At 48.1% G+C, this 18,553-nt stretch overlaps 1 protein-coding gene across 5 annotated transcripts in view; it reads left to right on the top strand.

Annotated features, from left to right (window-relative positions):
* Slc20a2 (solute carrier family 20 member 2) overlaps positions 1-18,553 on the top strand; it is a 90,567-nt gene that overhangs the window by 52,125 nt on the left and 19,889 nt on the right. For all 5 annotated transcript variants that reach the window (NM_017223.2, XM_039094428.2, XM_008771352.4 and 2 more), the window contains exons 2-5: positions 4,664-5,218; positions 8,817-8,957; positions 10,317-10,402; positions 15,936-16,032. In NM_017223.2, the coding sequence (NP_058919.1) occupies positions 4,930-5,218; positions 8,817-8,957; positions 10,317-10,402; positions 15,936-16,032 (613 nt within the window). In that variant the 5' untranslated portion in view covers positions 4,664-4,929. The remainder of the gene's footprint in view (positions 1-4,663; positions 5,219-8,816; positions 8,958-10,316; positions 10,403-15,935; positions 16,033-18,553) is intronic.

Here is an 18,553-nt window from a genome sequence, read left to right as displayed (position 1 = left end):
TTATATTACCTCTGGCTTGTTAGGAAGCGGTACCCCAAGGTCACCTCATCTAATAATTGATTACTTTGCAATCCACCCCAGATATATCCTGATAGTAAATCTGACACTTGGGAACGAATCTCAGACTATAAGCCTACATAATTTTTTTGAGAGAAGGTCTTACTCTGTAGCCTAGGCTGGCCTTGAGTGGGAGGGCCTTACTCTGTAGCCCAGGCTGGCCTTGAGAGGGAGGGTCTTACTCTGTAGCCCAGGCTGGCCTTGAGAGGGAGGGTCTTACTCTGTAGCCCAGGCTGGCCTTGAGCTATTGCTGATCATCTGCCTTCCAGGCTGGAAATTACAGCCACCATTCCTGGCCTACGGTTTCATGGCTTATTTTATTATCTCACTGATCAGTAACTTCAGTTTTGGATGACTATGTTTAGAACCACTTATCTGAAATACTCGAGACCACAGGTTTTTTTTGTTTGTTTGTTTGTTTTTCTTTTTTTTTTTTGTTTTTCTTTTTTTTTTCCAGGGCTGGGGATCGAACCCAGGACCTTGCGCTTCCTAGGCAAGCGCTCTACCACTGAGCCAAATCCCCAACCCCGAGACCACAGTTTTTTAAGGCTTATTTTTAATATTATATTTAATACGTTATCTGTACGGGGGTTTGTACCTGAGGGGACCAGAAGAGGGCGTCCAGTCCTCCAGAGTGGAGTCACAAACAGTTGTGAGCCACCTCACATGAGTGCTGGGAACCAAACTCATGTCCTCTGCCAAAGCAGTGCGGACTCTCAGCCGTGGGCAGCCTCTCCAGTGTGCTCCGCCTTTTGTGTGTACACCTTGTTATGTTTCACCTGAGCTTAATGTAAATGGCAGAGATGGGTGCATGATGGGGAAGGGAGAAACCAATGTGTTTGTCTTTTTTTTTTTTTTTTTAAGTGCTTCAGAGCCAGAGAAAGAAATCGTTTAGATTGCAGAAGAGTAGCTGTTGTTTCTCCTCAGTCCAGCACTGTTGGACATGAGTCCAGTGGTTAGAGCCCATAAAAGGCATCAGATCAAATCTCTGGGCTGGCTGCCAGAGGTAATATTTAAAAATGACTAATTCTCACCCAAGCAAAGGACACAATAGTTTCGTGTGTCACCAGCTGCTCTCCATGATGTTCTGCTGACTTTTACGTGCAGCTTGTCACCAACCCCTCTCTTGTCACTAAATACAAACAGCCCAACAAGAAAGAAGGAAAGCCCACTTGGATGTTTGTCCGTCCAGTCCCTCTTAGCCCAGAACTGTGAGATGAAGCCTCTTTCCCTCCAACTGCTACTGTTGTGACTCTAGTCCAGGGTCCTCGTGGCGTGCCTAGCACACAGTCTGGCTACATTCACACTCGTCCCCTGGGCAGTTTGGGGCCTTTAGCATTCAGTTTAAAACCACTGCATCTCAGCTGGCAAGACCTTCGCAAGTAACCTTCCTCGCCCCTAAGCCTGGTGACCTAAGTGTGGTCTCTAGGACCCACACAGTAGGGACTCTGACTAGTTGTCCTCCGACCTCCTACTTCCATCCTGAACTTACACATCACCAATGAGTAAATATATAAACACACATGCACACATACCAGGTCTGATCATGCCGGCTCCCTGTAATAAACACTGTCCACATGTGGCCCAGTTTCAGTTTCCCCTCATCCTTGCCTTTCCCGAGTCTCCTGTCCTTCCCCACCATGAGAAGTGAGTGGTATCAATGCCTCCCACGACCAGAGGTGATTTTCCCTCCTGAGATCTCCCTAAGCCCTTCCCTGGCCTCAGCTGAGGTCATACTCCATTTTCTGCCCCATGTGGTACTGGCCAGCAGTTTAGAGTCTCTATTTATGTTGTCGTTTGATGTAGTCTGTTTCCGACACTGGTGTAAGCCCCAGTGGAGCCATAATGAATCCATTTCACTCATTATACTGCCAACAAAGGAGCTTTCCAGTAAATACTTATTTTTTTGTTTTACAGCCTACCCTAGGGAGAAAAACAATTTCATTAAAAAAAAAAAAACACATTTTAAGAGAAAGAGCAGTGGTCCCAGTTTTTTTTCCCTGTGTGTGTATGAATGTGTAGGTATGTGGTGTATGTGTGTGTGTGTGTGAGAGAGAGAGAGAGAGAGAGAGAGAGAGAGAGAGAGAGAGAGAGAGAGAGCGCATGTGCATATACATGCACATGAATTGCAGATGCCCACAGAGGGCAGAGAGGGCATTAGATATCCTGAGGCTCAAGTTACATTGCCTCATAGCTGCCTAGTAAGGTCCTCAGAACTGAACTTAAGTCGTCTGGAAGAGCAACATGTGAGCCATCACTCCGACCCCTCCGAAATAGCTTTAGATTTTCATCTACATATTGATACTAGTCATATTAATAACCCTTCTGCAGCTGGGCCGTGGTAGTGCACACCTTTAATCCCAGCACCCAGGAGGCAGATCTCTGTGAGTTGACTGAATTCCAGGACAGCCAGAGCTTCACCGAGAAACCCTGTCTTGAAAAATCAAAATCAAATCAAATCAAATCAAATAAACCCTCCTTCAGTGGAACGTTATCTTGTCCCTTGAAAACAGCCTACCATTTGTCTCCCGTGGAGCCTGAGGAGAATGAACATCTTAAAAATGATAGGCTCTATCAGTCTATGTTTTGTTTAATCTTATAATGATTGCATTTCATATATATATATATATATATATTTATAGACTTACTGTATATTTTTTATTTTGGAAAGAAAAGTTAAAAAAAAATCATAGATTTTCTACCATTTCAGTTAATGGCCCAGCTCTTGTCATCCCCTACCCTCAGGGCTAGAGATTCAACCCAGGACCTCATGTGTGCTAAGTGAGTTGAACTCATTCTCAGGCCTCTTTTTGGTCTTCTTATGTTAGCTTTTTATACTGCCGTAATCATAGTGATTATGACATTTTGTACTCCCCTTTCTTAACTGTTGACTGACCCAAGTATTACGCTGCATTTGATATGGATGGTTAGCCTTCTTCAGTCTGCTCAGTGCAGTAAGCACTTATGAAGGAACACACTACTGGCCCTGTTCTTTATTGCTTGGACCATCCAGAACAACAGCAAGTCTGGTTGATTGACAGTTAGTAACAGAACACAGATACAAGGCTCCCAGCACTGCCCAGGTGTATCCCTTGTAGGACACAAACGTTATCTCCACTTCCTTACTATCTTCTTTGTCTATTCAGTAACTCAATCACTTACTACCTCCTAGAATTACAGCAGTGGATTAAGGTCTGTCTTCTAGTAGGAGAACACAGGCCGTGCCTCCTAAAGGATGAGGGATGGATGGATGGATGGATGGATGGATGGATGGATGGATGGATGGATGGATGGAACAGGTGATAAGTTGAAGTCTTTTAAGAACAACAGGGATGAATAAGGGCTTAGGGAAAGGACTGCTATCCTCCAGGATCAGGAAAACACCTGAGTCATGACATTGGAGCAGATTCCTAAATGGAGTGAGGAGGGAGCTCGGGAGCTGATAGGGAGAGGGTTTGTTCCTGGCGGGAGATCATCAGGTTCTGTATTAGTTACTTTCCAGTTGCTGTGACAAAACACCACAACCCAGGCAACTTACAAAAGAGAGCATTTAATTGGGCTTATAGTTTCAGAGGGTTAGAGTCCATAATAGTGGCACAAGGGCATGGCAGCAGATCCAGCTGAGAATTCACCCGATCTGACAGGTGGAGGAGGCTGCAAACCAAGCCTGGAATGCTGCAAAGCTTTGGAATCCTGAAAGCCCACCCCAGTGGCCCACCTCCTCCAACAAGGCCACGCCTTCTCATCCTTCCCAAACAGTTCCACCAACTGGGGCCCAAGCATTTAAACAGGAGCGGGGGTGGTGTGTGTGTGTGTGTGTGTGTGTGTGTGTGTTCTCACTCAGAGACACAGAGACCAAAGCCCTGGTGTTGGCTGACCTTCATGATTTCAGGTTGTGTAGACCTAGAGTGAGGGGTGACCAGGAGCCAAGGCGATGGGGTGGGTGGTAATCTTACTCTGCCCAGTGCAGTAAGTACTTATGAAATGGTAGCATCCAGGCCTCTGACTTTTCCGGGAAAGGGAGAGAGACAGTAGAGAGGTAGCAGATAGTGACCAGCCTGCTCTGCCTGCCGCATCCTCTGTCTTCTGCCCTTCCCCTGAGGCCCAATAGTTCTTCCTTTGTTACTCCCTTGAGCATCGGCCTTGTTCCAGAATTGGAAGACACATCATTCCCACACATAGATGTAAATGAGCTTCACCCCATGGTGTCACAGTTGGGTTCTGTAACCAGAGCCAGGCACATTCCAAGCATTTGGGAAACTGCAACTTTGATGTCTTATTTCCTTACCTGTTGCTCATTGGAGGAAATGGTTCTCTGAAAACAGTGACCAGAAACATTTTTGGACCTGCATATGACACTTCACCTACTATGGCACCCTGTGGCTCTGTGGTTATTAAACACTCTAGAGGCCAGCTTTCTGTTTATTTTTGGATGGTTTGGAGGGAAAGGTTGATTATAATGTTCCTCAAATCCCCCTGTGGTCAGACCTGTCAAATGCCAGAGACGGATCCCACAAGCAGGCTTTAAGCAGTGCACTTGGTGGGACAATTACCTGTCACAGGTATTCATACTGATTGACTTCTTTTGTTTTTCTTCTCATTACAGAAAGAAAGATCACAGCTTTCCCAGACTGGGAGAAAAAATATGGAATGTGGTGTACCACTGACTGACCATAACCAAATGAACTGTAGTGACAGTAGTCTAAAAGCCAGCGGTTAACAATTTCTTCAGACTTCAACACTATCCATCGCTTTCCAGAGCAGACTCGCTGTTTACAAGAACTCTTGGCCTCCCGAAGATAGCAACCTCAAATTTTGTTTATTTAAAATATTTCTGCAAAAGGAAAAGTACCCCAGAGCCCATTTTCCAAAATGGCCATGGATGGGTATCTGTGGATGGTCATTTTGGGTTTCATTATTGCTTTCATCCTGGCATTTTCAGTTGGTGCCAATGATGTTGCCAACTCCTTTGGAACCGCGGTGGGCTCTGGCGTGGTGACCCTGAGACAGGCATGCATTCTGGCTTCGATATTTGAAACCACCGGCTCTGTGCTTTTGGGAGCGAAAGTGGGAGAGACTATCCGGAAGGGCATCATTGACGTGAACCTCTACAATGAGACTGTGGAAACGCTCATGGCTGGGGAAGTGAGTGCAATGGTCGGTGAGTAGCCTCAGTCTGCACCCATGGGATGTGTGTGCACACAAGTGTGTGCACTTGTCTCCATTGCTCCCGTGGCCATTTCTACGAGTGCGGCCCTTAACTGTTCAGAAGCTGGCCATGTTCTTTGTGTCTACCACACAGTTTTCATTGCGTGTACTTTGTGACTTTTGCAAGCAGGTGTCGGGTCTCTCAACTTTTTAGCCGTTTTAAAGTAAGCCTGGGCCTCAGGTTACCACTCATAGGATATTGTTTTAGGGATATGTTAAAGTTATTAGAGAATACACACATTCTTTAACATATCACTATTTTCGATTTTTACCTATAACCGATCTTGAAAGTTGACTTATATTTTTCTATCATGTATGATTTTGAATATTTCAAAAGTGTCAATGTTATAAGACAATATTCAGGGGGTGGGTGCGCCTCTGGACTAGGCTGCTTGCCTTGCATGCATGAGGCCCTAAGGGCAACCTCCACTACTAGAAAAAGCAATGGCAGTATACTTGGGGAACTGGGCGTGTGGCTTACCAGCAGGATCTATTCTTAGCACAAGACCCCGGCATTCTCTAGTACCAGGGACAAAAGATTGATTAATTTAGCTTTTACGGTTTTACAACTTAATCTATAATTTCATTATAATCAATTAAAATTGAAATTTTTCTCATTAAGGCAGTAGTTTTTAGCCTGTGGCTCTCGACCCCCTTGGGGATCAACCCTTTCATGGAGGTCACCTAAGACCGCTGAAAAACACAGGCACTTTCGTTATGATTCATAACAGCAACAACATTACAGTTACGGAGTAGCGACGAAATGATTCCGTGGTTTGAGTTCAGCAGAACATGTGCAACTGCACTAGAGGCTTGACGCCATTAGGGAGACTGAGACTCGCTGCTGTGAGGTATTGTGAGAAGGAGGTGTTGAACCTATGGGGGATAAAGAGAAACCCGGACAGACAGAGTCCTCAGTGGGGGCCCTTCCTCCTGCTGAGCCTTGGGCCGAGGCTCTGCTTCTCTAAGAGGCGCTCTGTGCCCTGCACCGAGAACTCTTGGTGGAGCTTGGAGTCGCTGCTGACCTCGGTCAGCGTCGATCCCAGTCTCTACTTTCCCGTCCTTGGCCTTTGGCTCCTTTCTCAAACAGTACAAGGTTTTGGTTTTGTTTTGTTTTCAAACCTCAAGTAGAATTTGGGTTTACCAAGGCAATTTGAGGGTTTGTCTGAGTACCACGATGGCTTCGGTTTCTCTCCTCTCTGGGTTTGTTTGGGGGTGGCAGTTGCTGTCCTTGTTTCCTTTTTGGATTGCGGTTAGATGGATTTCAAAGCTTGTCTGGTTGGGAGTTTGTATGCCTTGTCTAGAGTTCAAAAACTGGATTCCTTAGAGTGGGATCCGTGTGAATTTAAGACATCAGCGTCACAATTACTGATCCTCTTGAGAATCCTGAACCTCACTGTCTCGTGCTCCTGATTCCACCTCCATGGTCTCCCCCCTCTCTCGCTGTCTCTCCTCTTCCCTCTCCCTGCATTCTATTCATTCCTTCCCCTCTGTTCTGTTCTAACTAGACCTGGCGCCTCCGTGCTGCCCACAGGCCAGCTGTCAGGTCGAGTAGAATCCACTGGCTGCCACCTAAGCCTCCCCAACAGGTTATCTTTTAAGGCCTTCGCTGAGCCCTATAAAAAACCAACCCACTGCACGTGAGGCCACTAATGCTTCCAGCCCTGAGGACTCCAGTGTGGGCATCCCCTCCAGTAAATACCCACACTGGCGGACACACCTTGCTTTATGCCACCACAAGAAGCTCACTAAGAGCTGGCGAGCCTCCTCCCCTTCACTTCCTGTCCTCACTTAGCACCTACCTTCCTCAGATCTCCCCTCATTGTGACCTCTACCTAATCATCCAGACACTGCCTAGCACCCCGAGGAAGCCTGCCTCCCGTCTCTTCCAGTTCATGCGGTATCTTTTCCCCATAGTTCGTCCCTTTCTGCTCTGTAGGATGTCTTTATCTCGTGTTAGAGTATCTTCAGTTTTCTTTGGGCATGCCTATGACCTGATACCCTTCGGCCGTCCCAAGGAGTGAGGTGGCTCCTGCCCGCTGCCTGACGCCCATGCAGACATGCCTCGTGCTGCTCCTTCACTCTGTCCCTCTGTCATTACTCCTTCACTCTGTCCCCTGACAGTCCTTCTTCCTGCCTCACTGTAATTTATCAAGTCAGCAAGAAAGATGGTGGCGACTCTCAGGGAGGAAAAAGGAGTCTAAGCGTGACAGGGTATGTTCAGAGCATCCGCTGCATGACCAGGTTAACTTTATAGGACCGTTATAAAACCATAAAGTTAACACTCTTACACTACAGTTCTAGGCTGGGAAAGATGATCCTAACTGTGGCTTTCTGTGGAAGACAGCCAGTTGCTGCTGGCCCAGGTCACAGAGGTAGGGCCTAGGGAACTGTCCAATACCCCGAAGACTTGCCACCTTATGGTAGCGCGTGGCTGATACTTTCTTCACTGCACACACTCTTCAGAGATGTACGTAGCACCCCGCCCAACCTTGGCTCAACGGCCAGCACACCTGGCCTTCGCTGAAGCAGCAGTCCACTTACGCTAGGACCTGTGTGACCTTAGGTGACTCTCCTGCTGCTCAGATATCTTTGAAGAAAAGGCCAGGGCGGGTGCTTAAGGACATTGGCACTGTCAGGAAACCTGATTTTCAGAGTTAACATTTGGGATTAACAGTCTACTTTATCAGCCCAACCCTTTTGTCCTATGTTCTGTTTGCCCTTTTCAGCAACTGCTGAAAGGGATTTCTCTCAGTTGTCAGTCAGAGCTCCCTGCCCAGTTGACACTCAGTGCTCCCTGCCCAGCTGACACTCAGTGCTCCCTGCCCAGCTGACACTCAGTGCTCCCTGCCCAGATGACACTCAGTGCTCCCTGCCCAGCTGACACTCAGTGCTCCCTGCCCAGCTGACACTCAGTGCTCCCTGCCCAGCTGACACTCAGTGCTCCCTGCCCAGCTGACACTCAGTGCTCCCTGCCCAGCTGACACTCAGTGCTCCCTGCCAAGCTGACACTCAGTGCTTCCTGCCCAGCTGACACTCAGTGCTCCCTACCATATATGCATTGCTTATGAAAATGTCTGCAGTGACCATAGCCTAGAAAAACATCAAGCCTAGAACACAAGGCCAGACTCAGAGCTCCCTGTATTGCCAGCAAGATCTGAGAGCAGACGCCAGCTTCAGTTAACCGTCTCAGTTCCTTTTCACAGCTGAGGCAAAAATCGAAGTGCAGTACAGCCTGTTACTCCGGCCTATATGGCACGGTCATCTCTAGCTTATCTGCATATGGACTGTGTGGCAGAACAAACCCCTCCCTACACTCTCAAAGGTGCTCTTGTGGAAAGTGTCTTTTCACTCCCTCCTGGTGGGTCAGGCTTCACGGCCCAACAGCTCGTCACTGACACCCTCAGCCTCAAGGGAGAGCTGTCAGTCACTTGAGCTTTGTAAGCAAACCGTTGTAGGAAGTCAAACCCAGCGGCGTGTGGTAGCTCTCTCCCTGCCAGGTAACTGAGATGCACCGCAGAGCTGTGTTTAATGGACCTCTCCCTCCACAGGCTCAGCGGTCTGGCAGTTGATCGCGTCCTTCCTGAGACTCCCAATCTCAGGGACACACTGCATCGTGGGCTCTACCATTGGCTTCTCGCTCGTGGCCATCGGCCCAAAGGGAGTGCAGTGGATGGAACTCGTCAAGATCGGTAATGGCCGTAGGCTTCAGCTTTGCTAGAGGGAGTTTTACGAAGACTTACTCGTGTAATGTTCTCCCCGGGATGTTAAGGTGTAGGCCTGGGTTACACAGCGTGGAGCAAGTCCACTGTCACATGGCTGTTTCAATGCCACACTGTCAAAACACGACAGCATCATCTGGCTGTGAAAATCAGTATCGTCTTCGTCCCGGCCAAGAAAAGAAACTTATCTCATTGAAATCAGCACAGTGGTCTGAGAAAGACTAAGCCTAGGCCCACGTGAGGAAAAGCCTTACATCCAGGTGTCTGTGTTCATGGTCATGGGGAAGCTCAGAATGAAGCCAGCGACCTCACCTCGCTGGGTCACAAGCTGCCCAGCTCCGCCCTCTGGAGGAAGCACAGCCAGGTTCCTTTGGTTGTAGGCCCAACTACACTTAGCAGTGATGAGTCCTCACTGAGTGTACCAGTCCACTCAGAATAAAAACGGCCACCTCTATCCTGCGTGCTGTTGAGTGTTTCCTAGAACCATCGTAGCCTGAGGAGCTATGGGTCATAATGGGCCCCTGGCCTGCCAGTTAGGGGCGCAGGCCACCACGAATATCACCTGTCTCAAGCTTTTGGAGAAACAGCTCTCAACTCTAGCCCCTTAGAACTACTGGAAGGAGCAATTAAAGTCCCCGCACCCTGATTGTCTTCTGCACCTCCAGAATAAGGGGCCGGGGCAGAGCATCGCCAGTGTTGCCAGACTCCCAGGTAGTTTCTGGGAGTAGCACCAACTTGGAAGCACCCGGTAGAGGCTAACACGGGATTTCTAGCCATTAGAGATCAGAAATGAAAGCAGCAAACGGGATGTAGTTAAAGGAACATAATCCACCCTATCCTATATGTAACCTTGCTGTTGGGACATCAGACTCAAAAACAATCGAGAGACAGCACAGTTGCTCTCCACCCCCCTGATGCTGAGACCCTTTAATACAGTTCCTCATGTTGTGGTGACCCCAAGTCATAAAACTGTCTTTGTTGATACTCCACAACCATTGTGCTACTGTTGTAAATCATAACGCAAACATCTGATGTTCCGGATAACTGATTCGAGATCCCCAAAGGAGTCTCAACCCACAAGTTGAGAGCCGCTTGCCTAGTGGGAACTAATCTGTAAGCTCTTGGTGGATGGAAACCTCAGTAATAGCAGCATAGCCAGCGATGTGTGATGTTTGCTCCAGAGGAGAGCGAGGGATTCCTGAGCTCTGACCCATGGCAAAGGGCTCTGGCGATAGGTGTTAATTTATGTGATATATGGCCTCTCGGTGCGTTGCTTAAATAGACTGAGTGGAAATCTTAGCATTCACGGAGTTCTTTCTAACCGTTCAGTTGCCTCCTGGTTCATATCCCCACTTCTGTCTGGCTTCATGTCTGGTGTGCTGTTCATCCTGATCAGAATGTTCATCCTAACCAAGGTAAGTGTGGCTGCTGCTTTCGTTTCTCTTTTGCACTAAATTTTAGAACCGATTTTGGTTCTCCTCAGTAGAAGCTAGTAACGTAGTAGGTGGGAGACCTGTACTGTCATTGCCAAGACACACCTGGAGTTTGAGTCACGGGCTGTCAGGAGGGGTCAGAAGCCTCAGGGAATGGCCAAGACTCTCCAGGGCCTAGCACACAAATGGGGCTTCCGTCTGGGCTCTATAATTTACTTCATTAGCCCACACTCCCAGAAATTGGGCTTAGACCTCAAAAATGAGAGGGATTGTCTCCCGGTTATCAAACAGAATATAATAAAATAGGTGTTAAGATTTTGAAATTGAATCAATAATTAGAGTCAGCTGTATACATCTCCTTACTCAGTGTAAAGGTGCTGTTCTAGTCAGGCTGACTACAGCTGTGACAGACCCTGATGGACCCGTGACCATAGCAGCTGGGAGGAAGGGTTTATCACTCTTAGACTTCCCAGTCACCATCCATCACGGAGAAGTCAGGACAGGACTCAAGCAGGGCAGGAACCTGGAGGCAGGAGCTGAAGCAGAGGCCATGGAGGGTGCTGCTTACTGGCTTGCTTCCCCTGCCTTGCTCAGCTTGCTTTCTGATAGAACCCAGGACCACCAGCCCAGGGATGGCACCACCCACATGGGCTGAACTCCTCCCACCAATAACTAATTAAGAAAATGTCCTACAGGCTTGCCTACAGTCTGACCCAACAGGTTCCCTTCTCTCGGGTAACCATAGCTTGGTCAAGTTGATGTAAAATTAGCCAACACTGGTGCTTTTACTAAATATTTCGATGGAGGAATACTGGGTTAATTTAAGGGAATTTAAAAAAAGAAAAAAAAAGAAACACAGAGATTCACTCTGTCTGAAAAAATAAAAGCCAAAACATTGAAATCAAATTTGCTGGGCATGGTGGCGCATGCCTTTAATCCCAGCACCCTGAAGATAGAGGTGGGCAGGTTTCTATGGAGTCAAGGCCAGCCCGATCTGCATAGTGAGCTCCATTAGAAGTGTTCGTGGCTCCCCCATCACTGTGAGGAAATACCTACAATAAACAACTCACGAGGAAGAATGTTATTCCGACCCACAGTTTCTGCCTCCCTTGCCTTGAGCCAGTGGCAGCCCAGTCCACCCTGCAGAGGAGGCTCATTCGCCTGGGCCCTGCTGTGTATCTCTACTCTGTCTGGTCTCAGGGCCCTCCTCTCACAGCCTACTGTCCTCCCACTGTGCCCGGTCTCTGAGAAGCTTACAGGATCCAAGTTAGAGCAGACCGCTTCCCCGATAACTGTAGTTCTGTAGCCGTTACCCTGTTTCCTTCATTCTTCCCTCTTTTGTCCCTCCCTGTCTTTGAGACCGTCACTCTACCCTGTGCTTGTCCGTGATCAGCTTTCCTTCTGCAGCTAAATCCACTGCAGCGCTCTCCTCTCTGTGCCCAGCCTACTTCACATTACATAGTGTCCTCCAGTTCTATCCATCGAACTTGGACCCTTTTATGGATGAGTGATGTGTCTCTACCATCGATACATTACAATGATAGAGATACAGTATGTAAGATATACCTATATATCTATAGTATTCTATATTATCTATATATATAGTATTCTTTATTATCTATATATCTATAGTATTCTATATTATATGTGGATCCCTTCCTGTCTTTAGGACTGTCTCTCTACCCTGTGCTTGTCCATGATCACATTTTTAGCTCTTTATTTTATCCTTGGATATTTGGTTGACTGTTGAAATATTTGATAAGCTATAAAGCCTACCATTTTTAACTTTATTTCATTTATTATACGTGTGTGTGTGTGTGAGTGTGTGTGTGTGAGTGTACATGTGTGTGTATGCATTTGTGTATGTGAGTGTGCATTTGTGTGTGCATGTGTGTGTGTGTGTACGCGTGTGTGTGTATAGAAGAGCTGCTTCTGCTCACTCAGTATACTGAGGACGGCCTTCCTTCCTCCGTGTCATCATTAGTGTGTCTCAGCCCTTTCTCTGGGCTAGGATTGGCCACATTGAGCTAGGTTACATCTTGGTTACCAGCCTTCACTGTTTCCTCTACCTAGACTTTATCCTATCTAGCTTCCTGATGTCATTTTGCAGAACACCTCTCCTATCCCAGAGTTGGCAGTTTTCTCCTTTTTGCTCTCAAGTGTTCTGCCCTCTCTTTGCACTTGGTAGTGTGTGCTGTGCTATCTCTTCCCTCCTTCCTGCCTGCTTGCCCCGTGACTGTGATCTGGGGTGGAGACCATGAGTGTCTTAGTCGCTTTGAATTCCAGTGCCCTCTCATGTGCTTATCACCTTTAAAGATAACAGTTTGATGGGAGAGGACAGTGTGTGCCGAGCACCTCTAGCCAAACCAGACTCTAGCTCTACTGGAGACCCCTGGGGTCTCTGTTCAGTGAGAGGCAAGTCCTGAACTCAAAACCTCTGGTGTCTTGTGGTTCTCTCTCCATCTCCTCTCTCCTTCTCCCTCTCTCCATCTCCCTCTCTCCATCTCCCTCTCTCCATCTCCCTCTCTCCATCTCCCTCTCTCCTTCTCTCCCCCTCTCCTCCCTCTCTCCTCTCCCTCTCTCCTCCCTCTCTCCTTCTCTCCCTCTCTCTTCCTCCCTCTCTCCTTCTCTCCCTCTCCTTCTCTCCCTCCCTCCTCTCCCTCCCTACTTCCTTGCCTTTCTTTCTTTTCCCTCCCCATTTCTCTCTATAATTCACACTACCATGAGGGCTCATTCCAAGAAACCAGATACAAATCTATTGGGCCAGGAAAGTGTGTTTGTAAAGAATAGTAAAAGAAAAGAACAGGAAAATGACCGTTTTCCTGAGATAAGATTCAAATCAGTTCTTTCTAAAAGATGATGTTTTAGAATAATTATCTCTTCCTGGGCCTTTCAGAATTTCCACAGATAATGCTACAACAGAACTGTGGTGTTAACACTTCCCTGGCACACGAGACACAACACACACCACCCCAGAGCACTACCCCACCCACCACTCAGGCGCACCCCACCCCAGCCACCACTATCCATCCAACCCCGGCCCACTCCACCCCAGTCCAAAGAACCTCATCTCACCTCAAGCCACCCCAGCCCAGTCCATGCACCTCACCCTAGCCAACTCCACCTCCCTTCCCCCAAATCCCACTCCTCCCGAAATGGACCCAACGCCCAATTTCAATACAGAGAGCTCAGTTTTTCTGCAGACACCATCCGCAGGTCGAGCCAGCTTGTTTAAAACAGCCCATTCCACTTCCTTTCCCTCTCCTTCTCCCTCTCTCCTTCTCCCTCTCTCCTTCTCCCTCTCTCCTTCTCCCTCTCTCCTTCTCCCTCTCTCCTTCTCCCTCTCTCCTTCTCCCTCTCTCCTTCTCCCTCTCTCCTTCTCCCTCTCTCCTTCTCCCTCTCTCCTCCCTCTTTCCCTCTCTCCTTCTTCCTCTCTCCTTCTCCCTCTCTCCTTCCTATTTACTCGCACAGATGCTCTGTGTTGTTCTCAGCAAAAACAAAATGTCAGGGAGATTGAGAGAATATGTTGGATTTTTGGATGAGTGACAATGACAACTGGGTAGATAGGAAGGGAGAGAGAAAAGGAACAGGAGCAGGAAAGGGAGAGCGGTCTCAAGGAGAGCTTTTCCTCCTGCCATCCTCCTTCAGAAGTTCTCGGCTAGGAGTCCTTGCCAGCCATGGCTCCCAAGAAAACACTGCTTTTTTCTAAAGCCAGTGACAGGAGGCACCTGTGTGGCCTCTGTGTGGTCCATCTCAGGTGCCAGCTTTGTGTGTCACCCCTCCTCCAGCTCAGCCATTCATCCGCTTTCCTGTTTGCCCCTCTCATGCCTCCCTGCCTGGTCTGGGCAGAGCTCTCACACAGCAGGAGCCTTTTCAGTCCCTCTTTTACATTCTTTGCGCTTCACTACCTTCAACACAAGCCTTTGGACCAGTGCCTGTGCAGACTTGAGGCATTCCAGAGGATCTTGCTGAGCCGTGCTCCGCCGGCGGCATCCTCCCTGCGGGTACGTCTCTGAAGTAGTCTTCACCTTCCCTTGCTACACAGCTCTCCTCAGAGTTTGCACCTCCTTTCCTTTGATCTTGACAGGTGGCCTCTGCTCCCAAGTGTGTCAGGGTGTATTTTAGAGATCAGTCTCGTAAGTAGAGGCTATGCACTAGTACATCTTTAATATGTTTCTAGCCTGCATTATTCCTTCAAAGATGGTTTATAGAGCTGCTTAAGACAGCATTTTTAGAGGCTGGAGAGATGGCTCAGCAGGTAGGAGCACTTGCTGTTCTTGCAGAAGATCCAGGGTCCGTTCCCAGCATCCACATGACAGCCCGAGGCCATCTGGAACTCCAGTCCGTGCCCTCTTCTGGTCCATGTGAGCACTGCATCCCTGTGGTGCACATAGACACATTTAGGCAAAACACCCATCCATACCCATAAAGTAGAAATAAGTAAATCTTTTTTTAAAAAATAGCATCCTACTAACTTCACATATGTAGCTTCATCTAAGCACAAACAGTGCCACTCTTGCGGGTTTACTGAGAGAGAAGATCAGAGCTGAAGCCCAGAATTACAAATTACATCCATCACACAGAGATCCCACCATTCTTACTAACATTCAGTAGACGAAGGTTAAGTCCTATACCTTATAAAAGATTTTGAAAATCTTAGCACATGTGAAAATGGTCACTTTACACGATCGATTTATTATTATGGGGGGCGGGGCACACATGCCAGAGCATGTGGAGGTCAGAGGGCAACTCCCAGGTGTCAGTTCTCTCCTGCGTTCCACATTCACATGAGCTCTAGAGATTGAAGTCAGAGCGTCGTCACTGAACATCCAGTATCCTGCTCCTGAGCCGTCTTGCTGTCCCCGAGGTGAACATATACTTTTTCTTCCTAAGTGTAATGTTTATGGGTAATTTGCCTACAAGTATGTCTGGGTAGCACATGTGTGTCTGGTATCCACACAGGGTATTAGATCTCCTTGAACTGGAGTTAGAGAGGACTGTGAGCCACCATGTGGGGGCTGGGAATCAAACCCAGGTCTTGGAAGAGTGGCCAGTGCTCTTAACTGCTGAGCCATCTCTCCAGCCCCTCTTTATGTATTTTAGTATAGCTAAAAGCATGTCTAGCCGTAGTGTCATATAAAGTGTACCGTCAATGCAAACAGTGGCTGTCACTTGACTCTAGAATCCTCAGAGGGTAGAGAGTCTGAAAATAGTTGTCAAAGATGATCTTAGCCAGAGGAGAAAGCACTCAGGAGAAGTCGTGGCCAAACGCTGGGCTTGGGACCTCAGACATGGGCCTCCCAGTTTTCTGTGTCTCTGTGATGTCAGCTCGTGCGGCTCTAGCACTCTCTTACGATGCTGGCCCCACATTCGGGCTTGCTGAACCTGCGTCTGTGCAGACGATGCCTGAGCCGGAGCAGCTCGGTGGGGCGGCACACCATACTGCTTCCCTATAACCTGTTGTGGTGATTGTGCTGCTACCACATGTTCACCTGCTTTACTCATTGTCACACAGGAGGACCCTGTTCCAAACGGTCTCCAGGCACTTCCTCTGTTTTATGCTGCCACTATAGCAATAAACGTCTTCTCCATCATGTACACAGGAGCACCAGGTAAGACCCCTCTGTGGAGTCCTCAGTCTACGGGAAGGTATTATAATTTAGCAGCATTAGAACTAGTACTGGTATTGGCTAAGAGTAAAAGGCATTGTTCATGGTTGTTATGGGGTAATAATAATAATAATAATAATAACAACAACAACAATAAATGTACTAAATACCAAGAAGATACATGAAATACAAACCTTTCAGCTTTCCAGTTAAACCCCACTCATCCACGGCGCAGCCGTCTTGTCCCAGCAGCCGCTGACAGCTCTGGAGTCTTAGAGCATGTTCCTAGGTCATGGGGACGGAAGGGCCTCAGAAGATATGTGCATCACACATACGGTCCAGTTGTCAAGGAGGGAGAGGCGGGTCAGAAGTGGTCTGCAGCCACAAGCTGCAAACTTCCAGGGCATTATCAAACCATTAGTCCCGGGCCTGGCCATGATTGTGCCTGTTTTCCTTCCCGGTTTAGGGGTGGGGTGGGGAGCAGAGAGATGTGTACCTGTAGTCCCAGCACTTGGGAGACTGAGGCCGAAATGTCGCTGGAGTCACCAGATCCAGGAAAGCCTGGTAATACAATCATATAATGTCAAAAATTATATAATATAATGTCTCTGTGTGTGGCTGGTCCAATGGAGTCGTGAGCACCCACTTCTCTTCTGTGTGAGTTCTATAAAACCCGGAGTGAGAATATTTTCATACAAATGTAGGGAAATTAGAAGACAGGATGTCACAGGACTTGCTGTCAAATTGTAGCTCAAAAAAACAAGGCTAATAAAATGTCTTGTTGGTGCACTGTGGGGCGAGCCCTGCCCTCTGTGTGTCCCCTTAAGAGACAGACTGCAATTTTCCTTACCTACTCATGGATGCTTTTCCTGTTAGGTTGGTTTTGGTTTTGTTTTTTTAGGACAGGTTATCTCCACATAACCCTGGCTGTCCTGGAACTCACTGTATAGACTGGCCTGGCCTCCCAAGTACCGGGATCAAAGGTGTGCACTACTACACCAGGCCACTAGGTAGATTCTTGCCAGAACAGTTGCCCACCCTGAGTATCAGCTCTGGGTGATATCAGCTCCTGGGACTACTGAATAATAACCTGCAGAGTCCTTGTATGACTTTCAATATTTCTAATTGTGGAAGTGACTCTGAACACTCAGTGCATAGTAAATAGAGATAAGCCGTCACAAATACTGGAAGATAGCTAAGAGGATTTAGAGATAGAATTTACTATATTCCACATGTCATACATATCAGCAAGTACCATAACTGAGACACTGGGTCCTAGACTAGTGCCTGGTGGGGATTCTGGTCCTTCACTTTGCTGGTCACACTAACTAATACTGACCTGATAGATCCATCTAAAGATCAGCTCCAAGGATTTCCGTGATCTTTTCCTCACAGTGTCTGTAGTGTGTCGCCACCATGAACTTTCATTTCCCCAGAATGATTCCCTCCACCAGCAAGATGTTTGTCTTAGCAAATGTGCAGAACACAATGTAGTAAAACGGCAGATTAGAGATCAGGGAGACAGGCGCTGTAAACAGTGGACGGTTTATAATAAAATCATGGCTGCCTCCTGACACTTGGAAAAACTAGGACGCAATAGTAGAGGGCAGGAGAGGGACACCGCACAGTGACCTACAACTAAGTCAGCATGAGGACAACAGGCTGGGTGCAGCCGCGTCGCATGTGGTGACATGAGAAGCAGGTTGTCTGGTCTAGCGCTGGGCCTAGTCCTCTGCAGTCTTCTGCTCCAGAGTTTCTGTTGACAGATCTCCTGAGTAGCTGGTTCCACAGATGTGAAGCACCCCTGACGTCACTGCTCTGCCATGAGCATTTCTTCTTTATATTGTTTTCATGTGAGGGTGATCTTAAAACATTCTGATTAGGGGTCGTCACTCCATTTGTGAAGTGTGTGTGTGTGTGTGTGTGTGTGTGTGTGTGTGTGTGTGTGTGCGTGCGCGGGCGCATGTACAGGGACACACATGGCACAGCACATACATTGAAGGTCAGAGGACAGCGTGCAGGAGTCACCATCCAAGGCCTCTTGTTTCTGCTTTTACATGGCTGCCCCAGGCTCACTGGGAGCTACAGGACTGTGGGATCTCAGATGCTTGTCACTACAGGCTGGATTTTGTTTTGCTTTTTTTAAAATGTGGGTTCCAGCAGGGGATGCAGGTTGCACAGTGGGTACCTTTATACCCACCCCTCCCTGAGCCCTAGCCCTGTCCCCACTCACTCCTTTCTATCAGACACAGCCCAGCCTGGTTTCCAGCTTTTCTAGGTGAAACCAGTTCTCCAGGCATAGCTACCACAGCAGCACCACTCCTCACTCCCTCCCCCTCCTCCTCAGCACCCTTTTTCTCCTCCTCCTTCCCTCCTCCTCCTCCTCCTCCTCCATCTCCTCCTCCTCCTCCTTCCCTCCTCCTCCTCCTCCTCCATCTCCTCCTCCTCCTCCTCCATCTCCTCCTCCATATCCTCCTCCTCCTCCTTCCCTCCTCCTCCTCCTCCATCTCCTCCTCCTCCATCT

The sequence above is a fragment of the Rattus norvegicus genome, chromosome 16 (assembly GCF_036323735.1).
Source record: "Rattus norvegicus strain BN/NHsdMcwi chromosome 16, GRCr8, whole genome shotgun sequence".
Classification (NCBI taxonomy): domain Eukaryota; kingdom Metazoa; phylum Chordata; class Mammalia; order Rodentia; family Muridae; genus Rattus; species Rattus norvegicus.
The sequence above is the reverse complement of the archived record's forward strand: the minus strand, read 5'-3'. Positions and strand labels throughout refer to the sequence as shown.